At 38.2% G+C, this 25,336-nt stretch overlaps 1 protein-coding gene and 1 long non-coding RNA gene across 2 annotated transcripts; both read left to right on the top strand.

The window, feature by feature from the left end:
* The first annotated feature begins 8,745 nt into the window (after window positions 1-8,745).
* On the top strand, window positions 8,746-21,650 carry LOC106090243 (uncharacterized). Its single transcript, XM_013256376.2, has 3 exons — window positions 8,746-8,751; window positions 8,875-9,500; window positions 21,377-21,650. The coding sequence occupies exons 1-3, from the start codon at window positions 8,746-8,748 to the stop codon at window positions 21,648-21,650; spliced, it is 906 nt and encodes a 301-aa protein (XP_013111830.2).
* A 305-nt stretch (window positions 21,651-21,955) lies between these two features.
* On the top strand, window positions 21,956-22,758 carry LOC131997334 (uncharacterized). Its single transcript, XR_009398201.1, has 2 exons — window positions 21,956-22,146; window positions 22,252-22,758. It is a non-coding gene; the product is annotated as an uncharacterized LOC131997334 (long non-coding RNA).
* The last annotated feature ends 2,578 nt before the right edge of the window (window positions 22,759-25,336 follow it).

The raw sequence follows: 25,336 nt of genomic DNA, 5'->3' as shown, positions 1-25,336 counted from the left end.
AATTTGAAGCGGAAGGTCATGTCCGTTAGTAACTAGGAAAGATAATTTAAAATTTTTAATTATTTGGCTCGATTTAATTGCTAAAATCTAATAAGGAAAAATCTTAAATTTTGGGCCAATTTTTTCAGTGTACCGAGTTTTCTGTACTTCAGAGAAGGATAATAAGGAACAAAAAGGACGGGCGAATGGTCTCTTGGAATCAGCTAGAGACGACCACGCGAATTGTATGAACCAATTTCATTATTGTAAATCTAAGATTCTCTATATACGAGGTTTGCCTTTTAAATTTCGGGTTTAGAGAAGAAAAACAAATATTAATCATCGAAAGTCGCTTTAGTGTTTTTTCAAATTTTCCCCATTAAGATTTATACAATTTTGCATGCGCTTAAACCAATTGTCGAAGCACTTTTGCCACTCTGATTAAGGTATCTCCAAAACATGCATTCTGAACGCATCAACAGCTTCTTTAGGTGTCGAAAAACGTTTACTTCTCATTCTATTTTTTAAGTACGGGAAAAAAAGAAGTCCTTCGGTGCCAATTCAAGACTATACGGCGGATGACTCATCAAATCGATGTTTTGAGTGTTAAAAAATGCAGTTGTTTGAGCCGATGTTTGAGAGCTCGCATTGTCGTGGTGAAGAGTGATCCGTCTTCGGCGGTTGGTTTTCCTAATTTATTGGAAGACATCTGGCAAACAAATGTATACCACTCAGAATTGACTGTTCTGCGTTGTTCTAGTGGTATGATTTCGATATGCCTATTTTTTCCGAAAAAACAGGCGATCATTTGCTTGGAAGTACTTCGTGCGCCATCAACTTTTATTGGATTTGGCTCGTCTTGAAACACACATAGAGTCGACTTCTGTTTACTTTCGGACTCATACGCTTAAATCCACTATTCATCGCCTGTCTCGATGTCATAGACATGTTTCGAAGCACCGCGATTGTATTTTTGGAGCATTTCTTTCGACCAATCGGCACGAGCTTTTTTTTGAGCGATTGACAAATTGTGTGTTATATTGAATGTACGCTGGTCCCACTAATGCCTAAAGTTGTCTCAATCTCACGATTGGTCACATGACTATCTTCCAACATCAGTTGGCGCACAGCATTAATGGTCTTTGGAACAACAACTGATTTTGGACGACCATCGCGAAATTCGTCTTGGAGTGAACTACGACCTCGGTTGAATTCACCATACCATTGATAAATACTGGTCCTTGATGGACTATGTTGAGGTAATCCACGTCGAAAGTTGTAAAAAATAATCGCACAAAAATGCTCACGATTTAATTGTATTTTTTGTGCGAGATTAATCTTTTAAGTTACTGTAAACAACACAAATAGCGCTCGCATGTCAAAACGTTCTGAGTACGTATAGCTCCAAAAGTGTCAAGCTTTACGATATAGCTGTTAGTTGACAGATTCCAACACAAGGGTTGCCCAATCCCGAAATACAATATAAAAGGCAACACTCGTATTGAGAACAATTATACCCATTTTAATCAGTCCATAAATCCATCTGAAGCTCAGGTGCCTTCTCGTGCCTTGTGACATTGAATTTGTATAGAATTAATTATTTAAATCAAAAAATTTAATTATATATTTTCCCCACAGTAGTGAGATAGGGAGACGGTGGAGCATACTTGGCACCACTTTATCTGCCTTTCGATTCACCGACACCGACACCAAAGTCGGAGCTTCAACGGCTGGTGAGGAAAGCAAAATAGACAGGAAATGAGATGCTAATGGGGTGCGATGTGAACTCTCACCACATTTCGTGGGGTAGTACCAACACTAATAAGCGGGGTTCTGGCAGAGTTCTTGAATACTAACGACCTAATAACACTTAATAATGGTAATAACGTTGTTAATAGGAATAGGGAGGAGGTATTAGATGTGACGATATTTTCGGAAAATCTAATCGACGATGTTCAGGATTGGAGGGTCTCCATGGAACACTCTTTCTCTGACCATCGCTACATCAGGTTTAGAATAGCACGGCCAGCTTCCGGAATAAGTTAAAAATCCGATAAGCTTCCGGAATAAGTTGAAAACCAACTGGACAAAATTCGGAAGACTACTCAGAAGAAGACTTGTGCAAGATAATTTAGATTGTCCAAGCATAGAAGACATTGACGAAAATGTCAACAGGTTGTTGTTGATAGTTGTCCTCGGGAAAGGAAATCAGCCCAAGATAAACCCTGGATGAACGGGGAGATTCGCAATATTGGGAAAGAGGTCCGCAGACTTTTTAACAGAGCACGTCGTAAAACAGCGGAAGTTTATTGGAATGTGTATTACACACGACTCAAGGAATACAATAAGATTACCAGAGCGGCAATACGTGCCTCCGGGAAGCTTTTCTGTGAACTGGTCGATAGCGTTAATGACGCCGCCAAAATAAAAAAGTTTCCCTCAAAAACCCATGTCCAAACTGAAACTTTAGTAGACGACATGGGAGTGAGAGCAGAGACAACGGAGGACATGTTGAGGCTTTTGATGAAAACGCATTTTCCACAGAATACTAAAGGGCTCACGGAGACACCGGAATCTTGGAATTATGAAGTTGATCGAAGGCTTATCATAACGGAAATTATGGTGAAGGAATCCTTGAGGAGCTTCAAACCATTTAAGTCACCCAGACCTGATGGAATATTTCCGGCGTTACTTCGGAAGGAGGCGGACTATCTGGCGCCCCATATGGCCTGTATTTTTACAGCATGCCTAAGACTTGCATATACTCCAAAAGCCTGGCAGGAGGCAAGGGTGGTATTTATACCCAAGCCCGGCATGGCGAGATATGCGTCACCAAAGACCTACAGACCTATAAGCCTTACGTCCTTGCTACTCAAAATCACGGAACGTATTGTGGACACCATGATAAAAAGTAGGACATCCAGCGAACTACTTAAATACAAGTAGCATGCCGATGTCAAGGGAAGGTCGGTGGAGATTGTCCTGCACGAGGTTGTGCATAAAATAGAAGAATCCTTCGATGTCAAATGCCGATGTCATTCTCTTTATCATTGTGTCCACAATACGTTTCATAATCTTGAGTAGAAAGGACGTAAGCTTATAGGTCTGTAGGCCTTTGGTGTCGCATAACTTGCCTTGCCGGGCTTGGTTATAAACACCACCCTTGCCTCCTGCCAGGTTTTCAGAGTACATGCAAGTCCTAGGCACGCTGTGAAAATGATGGCCAGACGAGGCGCCAGATAGTTTGCCTCTTTTTGTAGTAATGCCGGAAATATTCCATCAGGTCCGGGTGACTGAAATGGTTTGAAGCTCCTCAACGATTCCTTCACCATAAATTCCTTTATGATAAGCCTTCGATAAACCTCATTATTCCAAGATATCGGAGTTTTCGTGAGTCCCGTCGTATCCTGCGTTTTCATCAAAATCCTCAACATGTCCTTCGTTGTCTCTGCTCTCACTCCCATGTCGTCTACTAACGTTTCAGTTCGGACATGGGTTTTTGGGAGAAACTTTTTCATTTTGGGGGGGTCATTAACGTTACCCACCTGTTCAAAGAATGGCTTCTAGGAGGCACGTTTTGCCGCTCTGACAATCTTATTGTATTCCTTGAACTCTGTTATAAAGTCTGTGGTCTGTGGTTTTTCTTGGGCTGATTTCCTTTTTCGAAGAGGACAAGTTTCTTCGCAAGACTCCCATAGAGCAGTCGTAATCCTGTTGACATGGTCGTCAAAGTCTTCTATGCTTGGACAAATTAATTTAAAAAAAAAATTGTAATATTTTGTTTGAACAATTTCAAAACATTTTTTCTTTAAAAAAAAAAAATTACATTTTGGTCTTTACAGAAAATTTCAAATTTTTTTTTAATATGTTATTGAAAGTTGTTTCTAAAAAAAATTTCATTGGAATTTTGTTTTGTAGAAAAAATTTTATCTATATGTTATTTTTAGAAAAATTTCATCAAATTAGTGTTTTTAAATATTATGTTTGGAGGATCTTTTACTGATATGTGTTCTTTAAAAAAATTTGATTGAAGTTATGTACGATTTCATTGATATTTTGTCTTTCAAAAACATACCTTTCAAATTTGTTTTTTGAATATATGTCTTTAAAAAACCTTGCATTATAATGTTGTGTTTTTAGCTTTTCATTACAATATAGTCTTTAAAAATAATTTCGAGGGGACCACCAGGGTTGAATTTTATCTTCGCAGAAAATTTTATTGAAATTTTGTCTTCAAAAGTACTTTCGTTGAAATTTTGTTTTTAGTGAAATTTTTTTGAAATTTTGTGGTTATTTTTACCGAATTTGTTTAAATTTTTTTTTATAGAAATAGAAATTTTGTGGTTATTTTTAGGGAATTTGTTTGAAATTTTTTTACCCTAATTTTCAGAAACGCAAGATCTCGGAGATGGGTGGTGCGATTTAAGCGAAATTTTGTGTGCTCTCATATAATTCCCTAAAAATAAACATTTGGTATCCAAATTTCGGATGGGGTACCTAGGGGGGCCCCGACCCTAAAACCTACCAAACATATATTTAGACCAATCACGCGCAAAATGGGACTCAAATGAAAGGTGTTTAGGATAAGAGAATGTATCTAATATCCAATCGTCGTACCAAGTGCTAGGGGAACCAGCCAAGCCCCGAAACAATCCTAAAACGGACATATTTACCAACTATAGCAATATCGGTCTCAAATGAAAGGTATTTGCAAGTAGAATACGAATCTGATATCCAAATGTGGGACCAAGTGTTTGGGGGGCCGCTTCTCACCAAAAACCTCCCCCAAAGGGGACAAATTTACGACCATAGCAATATGGGGCTCAAATGAAAGGTCTTTGGGAGTAAAGCACGAATTTGATATCAATATTCGGTAAAAGTGTCTATGGGGCCACCCCACCACCATAACACCACCCAAATAGTAACTATTATCTGACTATTGCAATATGAGGCTGAAATAAGAAGGTTATTAAAGTGGAACACGAATCCGATATATATTTTCAAGGTCAACTCAATGAGTTGCCGCCCATCCCCCAAAACACCCCCCAAACCGGTCATGTTTGCCGACTATGGAAATATGGGGCTCAAATTAAAGATTTGTGGGAGTTGACCACGTATCTGATATCAACATTAGGGACCGACTGTCTAGGGGACGTCCCACCACCAAGACAACCCCCAAATAACCCATAATTTCTCACCAAGACAATTGGGTCTTAAAGAGAGTGAAACTAAATATTCATTGTTTTTAGCGCCAATAGCCCAAACCGGACATATTTGCTGACTTTTGCAATGAGGAGTTTAAATTAGATTAGAAAACGAGTTTGATATCCAATTTTGAGGGCAATGCCAATATGGGGTTCAAATAAATGATATATAGATATATTAGAATAGAGCACGTTGCTGATATATTTGCCAGGCTTAGTATATGGGGGACCACCCCAATCCCCAAAACACCCCTAAATCGGGCATTTTTGCAGACCATGTCAATGTGGAGCTTAAATGAAAGGTATTGGGGGGTAGAGCAAGAATTGATACCCATTTTCGGGACCAATTTTCTGGGGGTCTACCCCTTTCCCAAAATACCCACAAACAGCAATTTTTTACTGACCATCGCAATATGGGACTCAAATGAAAGGTATTTAGGATAAACAAGAAAACGAATCTGATATCCAATTGTCGGACCAAGTGCTAGGGGGACCACCCCAAGCCCCAAAACACCCTTAAGTCGGACATATTTACTGACCATGGCAATATGGGACTCAAATGAAAGGTATTTGGGAGTAGAATACGAATCTGATATCCAAATATGGGACCACGTTTCTGGGGGTCCACCCCTTTCCCAAAACACCCCCCAAACAGGACTTATTTACTGACCATGGGAATAAGGGGCTTAAATAAAAGGTATTTGAATGTAGAATACAAATCTGATATCCAAATATGGGACCAAGTGTTTGGGGGGCCGCCTCTCCCCAAAAACATCCCCAAGGGGACAAATTTACGACCATAGCAATATGGGGCTCAAATAAAAGGTCTTCGGGAGTAAAGCACGAATTTCATATCAATATTCGGGAAAAGTGTCTATGGGGCCACCCCACCCCCACAACACCACCCAAATAGTAAGTATTTGCTAACAATTGCAATATGAGGCTCAAATAAGAGGGTTTTTAAAGTGGAACACGTGTATTTTCAACGCCAACTCACTTAGTGGCCGCTCATCCCACAAAATAAGCCGTTCATGTTTGCCGACTTTGGAAATATGGGGCTCAAATGAAAGGTATGTGGGAATAGATCACGTATCTGATATCAACATTAAGCGCCAGCTGTCTAGCGGACGTCTCACCACCATAACAACCCCCTAATAGGACGTATTTGTTCACCAAGATAATTTGGGTTTTAAAGAGAGTGGAATATTCATAGTTTTTAGGGCCAATACACCAAACTGCTGACTTTTGCAATAAGGAGTTTAAATGAGATTAGAAAACGAATTTGATATCCAATTTTGAGGGCAATGGCAATATGTGGTTCAAATAAATTATATATAGATATATGAGAATAGAGCGCGTTGCTGATATATTTTCCGGTCTTAGTATTCAGGAAACACATCAATCGCCAAAACACCCCTAAACCGGCATATTTACCCACAATGTCAATGTGGAGCTTAAATGCAATGTATTGGGGGTAGAGCAAGAATTGATACCCATTTTCGCTAGAATTGATACCCAAAATACCCCACAAACAGCAATTTTTTAGTGATCATCTCAATATGGGGCTCAAAAAAAGGTATTTGGGAGTAGAATACGAATTTGATATTCAAATGTAGGACCATGTATTTAGGGCATCACCCCTTTCCCATAACTCCCCAAAGGGTGAACATTTTCAACCATGCCAATATGTGGCTCAAATGAAAGGTATTTGAGATTAGAAAACGAATTTGATAACCTATTTTGGGGCCATGTGTTTGGGGAACGCCTCATCCCATAAACTCCTCTTAAGCCAATGGCAATATGGGGTTTAAATAAATGGCATTTGAGAGAAGAGCACGATGCTGATATTTTTCAGGTCCAAGTATCTGGGGGACCACCTCTCCCCCTAAAACACCACTAAATCAGACATCATGAGAATATCGGGCTGAGATGAATTATTTTAAGAATGGAGTACACCAATAAAGATCATATGGGATTCAGATAAAATAACTTTTATTGCTAAACTGTTAGTCAAGCGATATACTATTTTCGTTTCATTAAAAGATCTTTAATTGTCGAAAATAAATATTCCAAGGAAACTTTTGTTCCATATGAAGTAAAAGAAGGCGCAGCGGAGCGGGCCCGGGTCAGCTAGTGTTTTATAAAAATCTTGCTTTTAGAAAGAAATTTATTGAAAGTTTATCTTTAAAAAAATTTTATTGAAATTTTGTTTTAATTAAAAATTATTTATACCATTTCAATCAATGCTTTCTATTCAAAGAATAGCACAGCAAAGAACTTTCAAAAGTAAGACAAAATGTGAGTTGTTGCTTAAAAGCATTTGACTGGCTTTTTGTATCGCGATTTCTTATTCGCCAGAATGTTCTTGAGCAGAATTAAAGATATTATTAAAAGTTCGTCCTACTTTTTTAACACCCACCACCACAGGATGGGGGTATACTAACCTAGTCATTCCGTTCGTAACACCTCTAAATATTCGTCTAAGACCTCATAAAGTGTATATATTCTTGATCGTCTCGACGTTCTGAGTCGATTTAGCAATGTCCGTCTGTCGAAATCACTATAGCTAGGCGATTGAAATTTCGCACAGATACTTAATATTGATGTAGGTCGTTGGCGATAGCAAACGGACCCTATCGGTTCAGCTTTAAATATAGCTCCCATATAAACCGATGTCCAGGTTTAACTTACAACAACTGTGCCAAGTACCGTCCAAATCAACCTATAATCTGATTAGCTCCCATATAAACCGATATAAACCGTTCTCACGATTTTACTTCTTGAGCCCTTACAAGCCGCAATTTTTGTCCGATTTGGCTGAAATTTGGCAAGAAGTGTTTTGTTATGACTTCCAACAACTGTTATAGCTCCCATATAAACCGATCTCTCGATCTTAAAATTGGCGATTCAAGGAGCCATATCGGCGCCTCGGTGTATATGACCTATATCTAATTATTGGCTTATCTAAGTAAAATGTCAACTCAAATTTGCCTATCTGAAAGGGATTTACAATGAATTTTGGAGGGCAATTTTATTTAGCTAATTTCTGCTAAATGAGAAGTCAAATCGGGGTATCGGTTTCATAGGGGCTGATTTTATTGGAGATATAGGAGTGAAAGGTTTCCATAACAGGTATATCCAATCCAAAAGAACCGCTTACAACCTTTAATTTACTTTCTATCGTCATAGAACTCACTACGACGTGAATTTACTTGTTTTTGTAAAATGCAAATTTTTCTCTTCGGTTAGAACATAAAAACAGATATTTAGCTGGTAAATATTAACATAACGTCTTGTAGTTGATGATGTTTAAATTTAGTTGGCGCTAGATTAAATTTATATTCAAATTATATGTATGGCAACCTACTTTACGTTCTAGCTTGTTATACAGATATGAACCAAATGGCAATTTCCATTTATATATTTAATTGGGCGATGAGGAAGAACCAAGTCTATGATTAAAATTTTCCATTAAATTTTTGAGGCCACTGTATATAAATATGATAACATTTCGTAGGTGATATCAAACTCAATCCAACTGTTGTGGGATTCGGAATCGAGCATGAAGGTACGTGTATTAGCGACTGAAAAGGACAAATCTAGACCTAGCACTGTGGATTATAGGTCGTATTTTTCCTTGAAGTCTTTTTAACTATTGAAAGATTGCGGAATTTAATTTTTAAATTGCTAGGTTTTCGTATGTTTGTTGGCGGTCTGCGCCGTGGCTAATGCCGGATTCTTGTTCGGAGGTGGAGGAGGAGGTGGTGGTGGCGGCGGCCATGGCGGCGGTGGTCACGGAGGTGGTGGCGGCGGCCATGGCGGCGGTGGCTACGGAGGTGGCCATGGAGGCGGCGGCGGTGGCGGTCACGGAGGCGGTGGAGGTGGCGGTCATGGTGGTGGTGGTGGCGGTGTAACAATCTTTAGAATTATTTCTGATGGAGGTTCTGGCGGTGGTGGTGGCGGCGGAGGTGGATACGGTGGTGGTGCCGGAGGCGGCCATGGTGGCGGCCACGGTGGTGGTGGCGGTTATGGCGGCGGCCACGGTGGTGGTGGCGGTTATGGCGGCGGCCACGGTGGTGGTGGCGGTGGCGGCTCAGCTGGCGGTTCGGTTCAAATCTATAAGATTATCACACTAGGAGGTGGTGGTGGCGGCGCTGGCGGTGGTGGTGGTGGCGGATTTGGTGGTGGCGGTGATGCTGGTGGTTGGTCATCTGGTGGTGCCGGTGGTGGTGGCGGAGATGCTGGTGGCTGGTCCTCCGGTGGCGGCGGTGGTGGTGGTGATGCTGGTGGCTGGTCCTCCGGCGGCTCCGGTGGTTGGTAATTTACCTACCTTTGTGATACCTCCTGCGTTATAAATAATTTTGTAGTTTTTTATGTCCTAGTAAATAAAATATTATTGTCACATTGTGGCGCATGTAAATCGGTGGTGTTTTATTTGATCAAAACGTTAGACTTTGTACCAATAGGTTTTTGTATTTTCAGAAGTCGAAGCATTTAAACATACTAAAATATGTTAAGTTAGGATTGAATGTAAGAAACCAAACCTACGAAGTTTGTACAAAAAATATCAGGACAGTGCTTATAAAGACAGTGTTGATTTATTCAGGAATATCTACTTGTTACCAAGACTTGCCACAGTTTTTGTACAGACCTCGCTTTAAAGGCTAAGCTTACCTGAATCAAAGATTAATCCCCATTTCTTGCCCAAAGAACATAGATTTTTAGTATAATTGGTGCTACGGTACCCCACTATACTTGATGAATCCGATTAAAATAAGAGGAATTCAATATGAATTGTTCTAAAATATATGACCATGCATACTTTGGCGTTTATTCTAAAAGGAAGGTTCGAGATATCGGAACGTTTATCTTAGCACTGTTATTCGTATGAAGGGTAGATCAAAAATTGATGACGTTGCTAAGCTATAAGGTTTTAACTAAGCCAAGGATAACTATCTTTTCTGACATCCAGGCCACTTGTTAATCTTGGGCAGCAATATTCTAATATCAAGAATCGGTTGAGGCTATGAGAAATAAGACAGAACTCATCGTTGCAAGACAAGGATTCGCTCTGAAACCTAATCGAAAGCAGTGAAAAATTTGCAAATTCAACAGAGACCAATCTTGTCAATCTGTTTTTAACTATTTTGAATAAAAGCAGCAATCCTTTTGAAATTTTGCAAACATGTTTATATTGGTATATATCCGTCGAATTAACTACCTGTGGAAGCCTAAAATTTTCCCTGATTTGGCTTAAACTTCGTACGTAAGATACTTTTGTGTCCCCCAACACCCACACAAAATGCGGTTCATATTGATCCATAAATAGACATTTCTCCATACAAACCTATCCCTCAGTTTGACATCTTGAAACCAAAGAGTCCGAAACTTTTAACGAATTTGGCAAAATTTTATCACTTCAGCTTTTCTGTTATGTAATCCTTTTAGCGGGCCGAGCAAATACATATTTATCGTTGTATTATTTCTTAGTCTTCACTTCATTAGCAATTTTATACGGTTAGCTCAGCGAGTCTCTAGCACCAAGGTCAGTAGACCTTAACGATCCCATCAATTCTGGATGTTTTTCGATTTGTTCTATCCCTGGATATTTGGTATTAAACGCAAAAGCAATCTATTTTTACATTTGGACGATAATTTGAATAACAGAATCGTATGAATATTCATGACAGAACATTGAACCAATATCATATGCAAACATAATCGAGGGAGAAGAATCTTTTAATGTGGAAATGCGAATATTGATGAACCATTAAGGAGTCGTTAAAATGTAGAAGCCTTAAAACGATATTAAAATTAGTTTTATATGCTAAATCATACATATCACTGATCGAGATTTGTGATTGATTTTACATCTTAACCTTGGTTTGAATGTAAATAGGAAGAAGTCAAAAATTTTTTCACATACATATCTAATAGCTAAATAAAAACGAGAAGTTCGTATATTAGACTAGGGTTTACTTGGTTTCAATATGATTTCAATGTACTTTCAACAGAAAAGCGCTCAATATACTTTTAGTTGAAACTGAGCAAACTATCGTTTCAACTTTGGATATTGCAAATTCGCCCATGAGCATTCCATTGAGGAATAACGGGGATCCTTGTCTCATATCAATGAGTGCTATCCGATACAAAAGATTAGTGATCGATTAAACTTTAAGGAAATTAAATACATCATCGTTCATTGAATTATTGGTCTGAGACAAATAACAAAATTTGGGTATGAACATTCCTCTAAGTTGAGATTACTTCATAACAACGATTTAAGTTTATAAGCTCCTAAGATCCTCCTTTTCCGTAATTATATTCTGAAACTCATCATAGGTAGGTATTTACATTTTTCATTTTTTTGCCTGTTAGGGCGAAGATAATTAAATTTTAAATTTTTTGTTTGTTTCTCCTTCGAGAAGAGTTCAATGATCGGAGATGCAAATGGAAAAGTAAAGCCAAAGATAGCAATACACGCCTACCACTATGGTAGGTATTTACGGAAAAAAATTATATCAACCAAGCATAGCTACGATAGTGTTATCCGGTTGATAATCTGAGTTTGTTTCCAGTGAAGCGGCAGATCAAGAGTCCGGGAGTAGGTTTAGAATGAACTCCAAAAATCCAACAGATGCGGTGGTGGTATCAGGCCACTGCATGTTGTCTGAGACCAAAAATTGTGGCTTGTAAGGGCCTAAGTATTCAAATCGGGAAATCGGTTTATATGGGTACTATATCTAAATTTAAACCCATATAATCCCCAACGACCTACTTCAATATTAAATATATGTGCAAAATTTCAAGCGGCAAGCTTTTCGAGTTCGACCGACTTTCCCTTACTATGTGCATGGTTTTGCCGAGACAGGCGATCTTCAGTGATATTTTCACTACGATATGTTTCTATCAACCTCTCTAGAGTCTTCAGCATAGGACAAAAATCTTTTGACTTTGTGTGTTTAGGTTTTCTGGATTTTGGAATTAAAATGAACTTTGTATCCCTCAAATCCCACAGATATATACAACATGTTGATACAAGCAGATGGACACAGCTTGTAATTCAACCGGTGATATATCATCAAGGCTTAGGGTCTTATTGAAGTCGAAACTTTTTATCGCTCAAACGATCTTTAAGTCCGACACAAGTTTGGCAACAAACTCCGATAAATGCGGTTCAGTGACAACCTCCTCTTGCACCACTTTGCTATTGAAGTAGGATACACCTACTCTGATTGGTTTCGAGGATAGAATCTTCCTTAGCCAAGAGAAATTACCTGATCAGCAGATTCCTTCTGAACATAACATCGCATTCTTTGGTATATGTTTTAAAGGTGGCTATACTCACTCGTCAATTGATAGCTCTGTTGGTATACACACGTCTGTCGATGGTAATTATTTCTCATCACATTATAAAAGACAATAAAATGTAAATTGTCCCTGTTCCTGGATAGAATGTTCACGGGCAAATAAAACCTCCTTTAACATTTTGACCCTTGCTTTCTATACCCTCCTGTTGTTAGATGTTGTTGATTGAAAATCATTTCTTAACGCTATTTCACATAACTTTAAAGTGGTTTTGTTGTACAGACCACGTGTAATATGTGGGCTATTATTTATGTTTGTCTGTTACGATCGATCATGTAATTATTTTTCATTATGGTTGTTATTGCACTTATGGCAGTTTTACTGTCCGTAAAGATGTTAACACTCGACGTCCTCGCGTTAGCACTACACCATCTCACGCATTCCATGATCGCCCGTCGAAGGGGTTCTCAATGTTGGCCCCCCAGACCCACTCTGTCCTCTAACTTTGATCCATCCGTGTAAAATTATCTTAATTATCTAATTATCCATAGTATTGCCATCTGGAAGATCATGTTACATGAAAGGATCAAAGCTAGAAAGCCATCTTGTTATAACGTTTAGTTCAGATTGCATGATTTTTTCAGCCTCAAATGGGTCCTTGTAGCTCACAACAATGGCTGTATCATCTGCATATTCAAATGCTTCAATGTTTGTCATGACATGTATTAATTCATTTCCATATATTGGGTTGCCCAAAAAGTAATTGCGGATTTTTTAAAAGAGAGTAAATGCATTTTCAATAAAACTTAGAATGAACTTTAATCAAATATACCTTTTTTACACTTTTTTTCTAAAGCAAGCTAAAAGTAACAGCTGATAACTGACAGACGAAAGAATGTAATTACAGAGTCACAAGCTATGAAAAAATTTCCTTGGAATATTTATTTTCGAAGATCTTTTAGTGAAATACCATGCTAACTTGACTAAGAGTTTAACAATTTAAGTACCTTTATCTGAATCCCATATGATCTTTATTGGTCTACGAATTTAAGTTTGTATGTAAGGTGTACTCCATTCTTGAAATACTTCATTTCAGCCCGAAATTCTCATGATTTCTGATTTAGTGGTGTTTTCGGGGGAGAGGTGGTCCTACAGATACTTGGCCCTGAAAATTTTCAGCATCGTGCTCTTCTCTCAAATACCATTTATTTAAATTAGGGTAAGAAGGACCACGGGGTCAATATGTACCATCTGTGAAAATTTCAAGAAATCGGTTCAGCCGTTTCTGAGTCTATAAGGAACACACAAACGTACAAACAAACAAACACAAATTGATTTTTATACCCTCCACCATAAGATGGGGGGTATACTAATATCGTCATTATGTTTGTAACTACTCAAAATATTCATCTGAGACCCCATAAAGTATATATATTCTTGATCGTCGTGACATTTTATGTCGATCTAGCCATGTCCGTCCGTCCGTCCGTCTGTCTGTCGAAAGCACGCTAACTTCCGAAGGAGTAAAGCTATCGGCTTGAAATTTTGCACAGATACTTCTCACTAGTGTAGGTCAGTTGGTATTGTAAACGGGCCATATCGGTACATGTTTTGATATAGCTGCCATATAAACCGATCTTGGGTCTTGACTTCTTGAGCCTCTAGAGTGCGCAATTCTAATCCGATTGAAATGACATTTTGCACGACGTGTTTTGTTATGATATCCAACAACTTTGCCAAGTATGGTTCAAATCGGTCCATAATCTGATATAGCTGCCATATAAACCGATCTTGGGTCTTGACTTCTTGAGCCTCTAGAGTGCGCAATTCTAATCCGATTGAAATGACATTTTGCACGACGTGTTTTGTTATGATATCCAACAACTTTGCCAAGTATGGTTCAAATCGGTCCATAATCTGATATAGCTGCCATATAAACCGATCTTGGGTCTTGACTTCTTGAGCCTCTAGAGTGCGCAATTCTAATCCGATTGAAATGACATTTTGCACGACGTGTTTTGTTATGATATCCAACAACTTTGCCAAGTATGGTTCAAATCGGTCCATAATCTGATATAGCTGCCATATAAACCGATCTTGGGTCTTGACTTCTTGAGCCTCTAGAGGTCGCAATTATTGCCCGATTAAGATGACATTTTGCACGACGTGTTTTGTTATGATATCCAACAACGGTGCCAAGTATGGTTCAAATCGGTTAATAACCTGATATAGCTGCCATATAAACCGATCTGGGATCTTGACTTCTTGAGCCTCTAGAGGTCGCAATTATTGCCCGATTTGCCTGAAATTATGTACTACGGATCCTCTCATGACCATCAACATAGGTGCTTATTATGATCTTAATCGGTCTATAGCCCGATACAGCTCCCATATAAATCGATCTCTCTATTTTACTTCTTGAGCCCCCAAAGGGTGCAATTCTTATTCGAATTGGCTGACATTTTACACAGGTCTCCAACATGTAATAATGTAATAATAGCAGAGCAAATCTTTTCTTATATCCTTTTTTGCCTAAGAAGAGATGCCGGGAGAAGAACTCGGCAAATGCGATCCATGGTGGAGGGTATGTAAGATTCGGCCGGCCGAACTTAGCACGCTTTTACTTGTTATATATAAGATAATATGGGTCCAAGTTAAGAACCCTGTGGCACACCATAATTAGATTGTATTTCATTGCTATAATTTCCATCAGTTTTAACTTTGCAAATTCTTCCTTGTAAATAGTCATTGAACCACTAGTGTATCGAATGCCTTACTAAAGTCTATAAACAAAACTAGACAGTTCATATTCATATCCAGTTGTTGATTTATGTAAAACGTGAAATGGCCCAACAGTTTACTTATATTTTTGCCTTTTTGAAAAATATATTGTTGTCTGTTGATTATGACATATTTATTTAAAAAGCCGTTTAATCTTCTCACGATTATTTCTTCTAAGATTTTTCAAATAATGACAATATTAAAATAGGCCTGTAATTATTATTATAGTCTGATTTTGTGCCGAATTTGTAAATAGGGTTGTCTATTGACGTTTTAAGATCGAACGGAACTATTCCTTCATCGATACTTGAGTTTATAAGTGAGGTTATTACAGGGGTAAGTTTTCCCGTATTGTTTTTATACCCTCCACCAAAGGATGGGGGGTATACTAATTTCGTCATTCTATTTGTAACTACTCGAAATATTCGTCTGAGACCCCATATATTCTTGATAGTCGCGACATTTTATGTCCATCTAGCCATGTCCGTCCGTCTGTCCGTCGAAAGAACGCTAACTTCCGAACGAGAAGAGCTAGCCGCTTGAAATTTTGCACAAGTACTTCTTATTAGTGTAGGTCAGTTGGTATTGTAAACGGGCCATATCGGTACATGTTTTGATATAGCTGCCATATAAACCGATCTTGGGTCTTGACTTCTTGAGCCTCTAGAGTGCGCAATTCTAATCCGATTGAAATGACATTTTGCACGACGTGTTTTGTTATGATATCCAACAACTTTGCCAAGTATGGTTCAAATCGGTCCATAATCTGATATAGCTGCCATATAAACCGATCTTGGGTCTTGACTTCTTGAGCCTCTAGAGTGCGCAATTCTAATCCGATTGAAATGAAATTTCGCACGACGTGTTTTGTTATGATATCCAACAACTGTGCAAATATGGTTCAAATCGGTTCATAACCTGATATAGCTGCCATATAAACCGATCTTGGGTCTTGACTTCTTGAGCCTCTAGACTGCGCAATTCTTATCCGATTGGAATGAAATTTCGCACGACGTGTTTTGTTATGATATCCAACAACTGTGCCAAGTATGGTTCAAATCGGTCCATAACCTGATACAGCTGCCATGTGAACCGACCTGTGATTTTGACTTCTTGAGCCTCTAGAGGTAGCAATTATTATCCGATTTGCCTGAAATTTTGTACGTCGGATCCTCTCATGACCATCTATATACGTGTTTATTATGGCTGAATCGGTCTGTAACCCAATACAGCTCCCATATAAATCAATATCTCTATTTAATTCTTGAGCCCACAAAGAGCGCAATTCTTATTCAAATTGGCTGTCATTTTACACAGGTCTCCAACATATAATTTAATTGTGTCTAAACCATGGTATCCATGGTGGAGGGTATATAAAATTCGGCCCAGCCGAACTTAACACACTTTTACTTGTTTATATCTATAGGCTTTATACCATCAGCTCCTGCGCCTTTGTTGACATTCAAAGCTCTGACAATGTTAGAAATTTCTTCTTCAGCAGTATTTTCAAGCAAAATTTAAATTTGAACAATACGTGGAGTTTGTGTTAATGTTTTTACATTGCATTTATGGATATGGAAGGCCTGGGCGGTAGTTATTTTGTTTGTTCGAACGAACATATGATCAATGCATGACCCATTACCTTTACCAACGTCTCTCGTAATTGTATTCACCGCACATTGTAGTCCATTTGCGGACATCATGTCTCGATACAAAGCAGTTGCTTTGTCTTTCCCGTTGGCTATATTAATGTTCATGTCCACTACAAACATTAACACTTTTCCTTTATTATTAAGTTCATGTTTTTTTTTTCAAGTTCGTTTGTGAAATCTTTTACACTTAGAGAAGGTGGCCTATATAAGGGCATAAGTATAATAGGAACTTTTCCCATACACATTTCAAGAGCAAATGACTCAAAGCTCTTTGTATTTAAATATTTCACTGTTAAGGTCATATCGTTTCGTATGAAAACTGCTATTCCTCCATCCTTATTTTTCCGATTGAGAAACACGCCATTAAAGTTTTGGATTGTGTATTGGCAGTTTTCTTCGTCCATTATGTTGGTTTCAACTAGTATTATTAATTTCACTTTTTCCAATATTTGATTTGATTTGATATTATTAAGTTTTATTTTAATTTTTTTTCTCTTTCCAAAAACCCCATCATAAATTAAACAGCAGTAATTTTCAGCAAAAAGACTTTTCACCAGTCAGCTGCTGTTCTGAAATTGCTATACAGCAGAACTACTGCTGTAACAGCAGTAAAACTAACTATACGGTGATTTTTTTGAGGTTAGGATTTTCATGCATTAGTATTTGACAGATCACGTGGGATTTCAGACATGGTGTCAAAGAGAAAGATGCTCAGTATGCTTTGACATTTCATCATGAATAGACTTACTAACGAGCAACGCTTGCAAATCATTGAATTTTATTACCAAAATCAGTGTTCGGTTCGAAATGTGTTCATTCACCGTAACGTTGCGTCCAACAGCATCTTTGAAAAAATACGGTCCAATGATTCCACCAGCGTACAAACCACACCAAACAGTGCATTTTTCGGGATGCATGGGCAGTTCTTGAACGGCTTCTGGTTGCTCTTCACTCCAAATGCGGCAATTTTGCTTATTTACGTAGCCATTCAACCAGAAATGAGCCTCATCGCTGAACAAAATTTGTCAAAATTTGAACACATTTCGAACCGAACACTGATTTTGGTAATAAAATTCAATGATTTGCAAGCGTTGCTCGTTAGTAAGTCTATTCATGATGAAATGTCAAAGCATACTGAGCATCTTTCTCTTTGACACCATGTCTGAAATCCCACGTGATCTGTCAAATACTAATGCATGAAAATCCTAACCTCAAAAAAATCACCCTTTACTAACAGTCAGCAGACAGTGTTTGTCAGCAGTAGTTTTTTCTATGAGTGTAGTGTTGTACAAAAATTATGACCTTATTCAAACGATCCAATTTGAAAATAAATGAAACAGACAAATAAAGTCATTGCATCTTCATTTCCCATTCCATTCCCATGAATTTTGTTGCTTCTTATCTTCGCAATGAGTTTTTGAGTGCTTCACTTCATTCAAAGTACTTCAAATGCATTTCGAAATCCACCACCTGTACAATTGTTGTGCCAAAAAGCTATAATCTCATCTCGCCAAACGCAGTTACTTCAGATCGTAGCAATGTAGTTGTTTTTTACATTAATTGTTATTTAAACCTTGGTTGCAACGCCATTAAAGTCGGTTAAGTGCCACTTAAATAATAGGAATGGCAAAATATCTTACCAACGAAAAATTGCTATTTACGAAATATGACACAGTTAGGTATGTCACTTTATTGAATATTGTTTTGGGTTTTGCAGTGCAAATTTTTCGAAAACGGCTCACATAGACTTTCCATTTCACTTTGAGTGACGCTTGTACATAATTTTGTTTTGTTTCTCATCAAAAATAAGCCAATTTGTGACTCCCTAAGAAACATTGGAACAGAACGATAGTAGCGAAGGAAATATAATATCACCGAAGGCTTTGATTTCGGCTTCATACTTTTTTGTAAATCGTAGATTCCAAGTCATTAAAAATTTTATATAAAACTATGCTAGTGTAGTGCCCCGACATAATTTACGATCACTTAGACGGCATATAACTTATCCTATTTGGCTGGAAATATATTTGATAAATTTCGATTACAATTACTCTGATAAATTAAAGAATAGAAAAAACCCCCCGCAAACGAAAAAGAACCAAGACTTGCGTATCTGCACCTGGAATGTCCGGACTCTTTATAGAGAAGGTGCAGTATACGCATCGGCGGATGTATTGGAGAAGGACCGGGAATGGCATCACAACAATACCAAATGGAAACGAACTATAATATAACTGCCATAACACGAGGCATGAATGTGGCTGTGGATTTGTGGTTAGTCGGAGACTCAAAACAACTTGTCTCCAGGTTTACTCCGCTGGATGAGAGGCTAGCCGCAATCCGCGTGAAAGAAAATTCTTCAACATCAGCCTTATTTGTGCCCATGTGCCCGGCGGGAGACAAAGACTAGCAGACCAAGAATATTTTCTATGAGCGTCTAGATAAAGAATACGACCGCTGCCATGCCCACGATATTAAAATCGTTGTGGGATGGTCCAACAGTCAGAAAATTTAGCCTACGCTAAATTCATATAGGATTGAGGCTAATAGATTTCACAGCGGCAAAGAATATGGTAGTTAGCAACACAGGTTTTCAACATTGAAATTTTCACACGGCCACAGGGTTGTCACCCGATAAAAACACAAGAAACCAAATTGATCATGTTGTAATAGTTGGAGGTCATTCATATAGCATATACGATCGATCCGAGGAGCAAACATAGATTAGGATCATTATCTTGGTGCGTCAAAGGTTTGCACCCGTCTGAGCATGGCGAAAAATTTGCGATCTGACACTGCACGGAAGCTGGACATTGCAAACACAACAGATGGCAACAGCACACTCCTATCGACTGACCCAACTGCTTGATGAAATCACTCCTTGTCCCGATGATATAACGGCGCAGTGGCAAACCATTGCCCACTCCATGGAAAATGCAGCGAAATCCGCACTTGGGTACTGGAAGCCTTCTCCAAGAAACCCATGGTACCATCAAGAATTTCGAGATGCTACTGAAGCCAAGAAAGCGTCATACAGAGCAACTTTGCAGTCAATAGCAACGCCCGATGAAGGAGAGGTATCGGAAGAAAAGGGGATAGAATAAACACCTACGCGTGAGCGAATTTAGATGTACAGGAGTCAGAATGGAGTCCCGAAATTCTGCCAAAAATCAAACATCAAACAGATGACTTTGGTACAGGCACATTCTCCTGCATATACCGCAAAACGAAGCAAGTAGCTGTAACACGACTGAAGAACAGCAAGACAGCAGGGGTTGACGGGTTGCCCGCAGGACTATGTAAGACCGGAGGCGACACGCTAATAGGGCGTATGCATTAGCTTATCTGCGCGATCTGGATAGAAGAACGCATACCCGATGATTGGAACCTCAGCATCCTATGTCCCGCACTCAAGAAAGGAGAAAGGACGGAATGTGCCAACTACAGAGGACTAAGTCTCCTCCCCATCGCATACATGATACTCTCGAGCGTACTGTGTGAAATCGCGTAGACACTCTGATGCATGCGCCTTAGCAGCGTGTCGCCTGCGGTCTTAAATAGTTCATCGGACATACCGTCGGCTCCTGCGTTCATGTTGTTCTTGGGTTGGGTCACTGCTACTTGAACCTCAATCTGACTAGGATGTAAACATTCCTTACCATAATCAGGGATTGGTTCTGCGGTATCCTCTTCGCCGCCATATTCGGACACTAGCAGCATGGAAAAATATTCGTCTCATATCCTGGGTACAGTTACAGGATGTGCCTGCATCAAAGCCATCGATTCGATGTTTGATTTTTTATTAATGGATTGCCACTTCTCCGTTATATCATCGGGCCAAGGAGTGCTTTAGTTGAGAAGAATATACCGTATACCGTCTCAAGAATAAATGCTTCAATGTTGTCTTTCAATGCGTCAATTGAAGCGGGCTTGTCTGTATGGATATGAGCTTTAACATAGCCCCACAAAAAATTGTCTAATGGCGCTAACTCGCGCCTGATATCATAGTACTGTAGCGCTCACCATTTACAGTTACGTTACGATTCGCATCATCTTTGAAGAAGTACAGTCCAATGATGCCACCAACTTATAAACCGCACCAAACTATGACATTTTCTGGATGCATTAGTAGCTCTTGCAATGCTTCTGGCTGATATTCACTCCAAAATCGACATTTCTGCCTACTTACGTACCCATTGAGCCAAAAATGAGCTTCGTCGCTCAATGGAAGATGCACGCGATGAACTTTATTAACAGAGCACGCATTTGGATAATAAAATTTAATAATTTGCAAGCGTTGTTATTTATTTGTAAGACGATTCATGGTAAAATTATAGACCAAACTGAAGATGTTTGACAGTGAATATAACACGAAACGTGTGTGAGCTGTTTAAACCAGTGTTCCCAAAAAAAAAAAATAATAATAATAATAATTTATATGTATGTTTGCAGCTTTTCAATGCCCAGCTTTGACGCAGTATTAGATCGTAAATTTCTCGCAATGCTCAAACGGGTGGAATCTTTGCTGCAACAAGGTAATGGTCATAATCGATGTTCGTTCCCCGAATCGATCGTACATCTAAAACGGAGGATAAATGCCTTCCATCTACAACAACGCGACAAATTTTGTTCCTTACTTCTAGATCTGGGGACAACCATGTCGCTAACTACCATGTTTTCTACTGCGGCGAAATTTATTGGCCTCAACTCATCTCATGGAGGTTAAATTTTCTTACTATTGGACTAATAATATTTTTTCCATATCTTCGCATTAAAATCTCCCAGAACTATTTTAAAATCATCTGCGGGGCATAGTTCATACTATTCTTCGAGGCTCTTGTAAAAAATGTCTTTGGTATGCTCGTCCTTGCTAATGTTGAATAATTCTGATTTTATGCTGAATAATTCTGTTTTGTATTTGTCCAACACACTAGCCAGTGCGTACATTGCACCAGACCCGCAGATCATGATCCATTTTTGGTTTGCGTGGGGAGACCGTTTTTACCATTCTTTCGTATTTCAGAGTTATCCTCCTAATTTTCTGGGGGCGTGTTACGGGCCCAGCGCCCCAACCGCATGGGTTATTTAAGATTGAGTGTCAACAATGCCTGTGTATTATAATCAAAATATTGGCGCACGAATTTGTAGGGGCTCAAGAAATCATATCGAGACAGCGGTGGTTTTTGGCATCTAGGTGTCATTTCGTGTGAGTGATAAAACGCGTAAGTGTACTTACAGTAGTTTTACTTTAATTGGCTATGACAGAACATTTGTTGCACTTGCTGATCCTTCGTCAATTTGCTTTTTGTTTTGGTCTTCCCCTTTAGCGTGTATCACAACCATTGATTACGAGCAGTTGGAGTGGATTCAAAATTTTTTGAGTCAGGAGCCGTTTTTAGAAAGCCACCCCGCTTTGACAAAAGACTTTTAAATACCTGTTCTTTTGACAAATTGAAACAAAAACTTAACATTATTAATGGTTTGTTTTACATACCAATCTGGTGGATACGCCAGCTTATGGAAAAATAAAACGCTCTTTCCGCTAAATGCTTAGTATTTTAAAGTTGACCACCAAAACCGGATAAGTGGAAAGCATGTGGCTACAACAACAACAAAATAACTCATCCCCAAAAATCAAATATCAACAAAGCAAACAATTAAAAACATATTAGGTGCGGCAGTGCCGAACTTTGGATACCCATCACTTTTGTTATATTGAGGATATATATACGGGGACGAAGCAAGGAGGGGGGCCTCGGGCCCGAAGAAAGAAAACATTTCATTACAAATTTTCCTAAGGACAAAATTTCAATAAAAATTTTCAAAATACTGCATTTTAATGATTTTTTCTTGTAAAGGCTATATTTCAGTGGAAAACTTTCCAAAGACAAACTTTTGCCCAGCCTACCTCTAAATTATTTTATAAATCCAAAATTTCAACAACATTTTTTGTGCATGCCTAATGCATTTTGCGACACTACTTTTTGCTTTAACATTTTTTAAAGTTATTTTATTATTTTTTTCTGTCCCAAATAGAAACAAAAACAAAATGGAGAGTCACAAAATAAAATTCAAAATGAAACGTTTTCTATGTAAAGATAAAATTTGAAAGACATTTTTTTCTAAAGCCACGTACTATTAAATTATTGCGAAATCCGACGGACTCTTTCTTTGTCAGAACACAAACAAAAGTCAAACAACACACAACAAAGACCACATTACGGAAGCAGAGTTGATCGGCCCATTTCGCAAGCATTTAATTACATTTGCAATGAAAATTGTGCGAAATTTATCCTGACGTTGTGGTAGGGGGTATAATAATTTAGTCATTCCGTTTGTAACACATCGAAATATCCATTTCCAACCCCTTTAAAGTACATATATTTCTGATCGTCGTAAAATTCTAAGATGATTGAACGATGTTCGTGTGTCTATCCGTCTGTGTGTTGTTCGGCTGTTGTAATCCCTCAACAGTTGCTGAAATTTGACACTGGGAGTTCGACCAAGGACCCCGATATCCGAAACAAATATTGTCCAAATCGGAACATATTTGGATGTAGTTGTCATATAGATCGATCTGCCGATTTAGAGTCTTAAGTCCATAACTGGCGAATTTAGTTATGCAATTTCGCTGAAATTTTAAACAGTGAGTTGTACTAGGGCCTCCTAAATCCGAACTGAAAACATATAGCTGCCATATATATCGATCTACCGATTTAGGATCCAAGCCATAAAAAAAAGTGGCTGAGAGAATTTTATAACGCTCGTCGTTGTAATTCGTGCTGAATATGGCTCACATCGGGCAATAATTACATATTGCCATATAGACCGGTCTGCCAATTTGGGGTTGAAAGTCCGATTTAAATTCTGAAGCCCATAAAAGCCTTTTTCATTATCCGATTACGCTTAAATTTGAAACCTTAAAGAAAAGCCATGAAAATGAGGAATTATTTTTCGATAAAGGAAGAAGAAGAAACATAAACACAGCAAATTGTAGTTGGTTTTTTTTCAAAAGTTTTTTTTCGTTATGGGTGTGAATACAAAACCATGGGTGGGAGAATTAGTGGTGAGAGTAAGAGAAACAAATGTTGCGAGAGAAAAAGTATCATTGTTTGCGTTGTGGGTGTGTGATATGCGTGGCCCTACTTGGCATGATTTTGCATGGGCAAAATTTGCCATTTTACTTCGCATGAAGGTCAGCCAATTCCTAAAGGCTCGGCGAGATACCATTTTTGTGGTTTGCATATGTTTTGCGAATTTGCACAACAAGACTAACAAATTTATAACAACAGGATATGTGCAGTAGGTGGGTTTAATAGGAGCGAGTTTGTGGTACATATTACGGCCAATAAAATTTGCGATTGGCCATGAAGATTCCACTAAGGATCAGGGATATATATATATCGAATTGGTGTGAGGGATTGCCTGCCACTGAACAACTCAAAGCGGCATGTAGCTCGATCTGGTAATATGGGGTCTGGAAAGGTAGGCAGATCGAAGCTGGCATAAAAATATGAAGTCAAGTGTTTGGAAATCATCCTTTTTCCTTAAATCACCTATCATGACAATCATGATTTTAAAAGTAGAGTACGAACCTTACTTTGAAATAGGGATTGAACTTTCAGAGAGTTTTTACCCCAAAAGGCACCAAAGGAGATGTAGCGTTACTATGAGAATATGGGGTTCAAATTTAAGGTACTTTAGATTAGAGTTCATTTGTTCCATCCCCATGTAAAATGATGTATAAAGTCAAGTTTCTACCGCTAGCCCCTAAACGCTGTAATTTAATGACAAGCGCTTAAGAAAAAACAATGACAGAAACTAAAGTTTTACGATAAAATATTGCAATTTATTTAAATAAAACTGCAGTAAAATCTACTTTAAATGATCTCCAAATTCGTCTCATTCTTCTAAACTCCATTTTCTATTAACTTGATAGTAAAATAAGTTATATTTTATTTATTCTTATAATAAAATTAAATGTCAAAATACTTATGCCACCCAACATTTTAATGCTTGCCTTCATAAATTATTCGAAAATAAAGTTTGAATAAAAATAAACATGAAGTTTTAAATGAGACCATTTATGACTACTTTAAGTCATATTAGGAAATTTTAATTATATTTTCAAAAATTTCTGCAAGCTAATCTGTTCGAAAATTAGTTTCATAACGATAATTTATCTTCTTTATTTAAAGCTGACATTATTTATAACAGCATAAAAAGAAAAGAAAGCGAGATTTAATTGACAATGCTTCCTTTTAACCGTCTGTCATTTCTGTAAGTTATTAACATTTCATATTCAATTGTATTCGTTTACAGGAAATTCTCTATACTTAATTGATATTTTTAGGTAGGACACAAGCTGGCTCCAATAGTTTCTTTCACGGCCGTCCAAAATGTTGATCATAT

Source organism: Stomoxys calcitrans, chromosome 4 (assembly GCF_963082655.1).
Source record: "Stomoxys calcitrans chromosome 4, idStoCalc2.1, whole genome shotgun sequence".
In the NCBI taxonomy this organism is placed as follows: Eukaryota; Metazoa; Arthropoda; class Insecta; order Diptera; family Muscidae; genus Stomoxys; species Stomoxys calcitrans.
The sequence above is the reverse complement of the archived record's forward strand: the minus strand, read 5'-3'. Positions and strand labels throughout refer to the sequence as shown.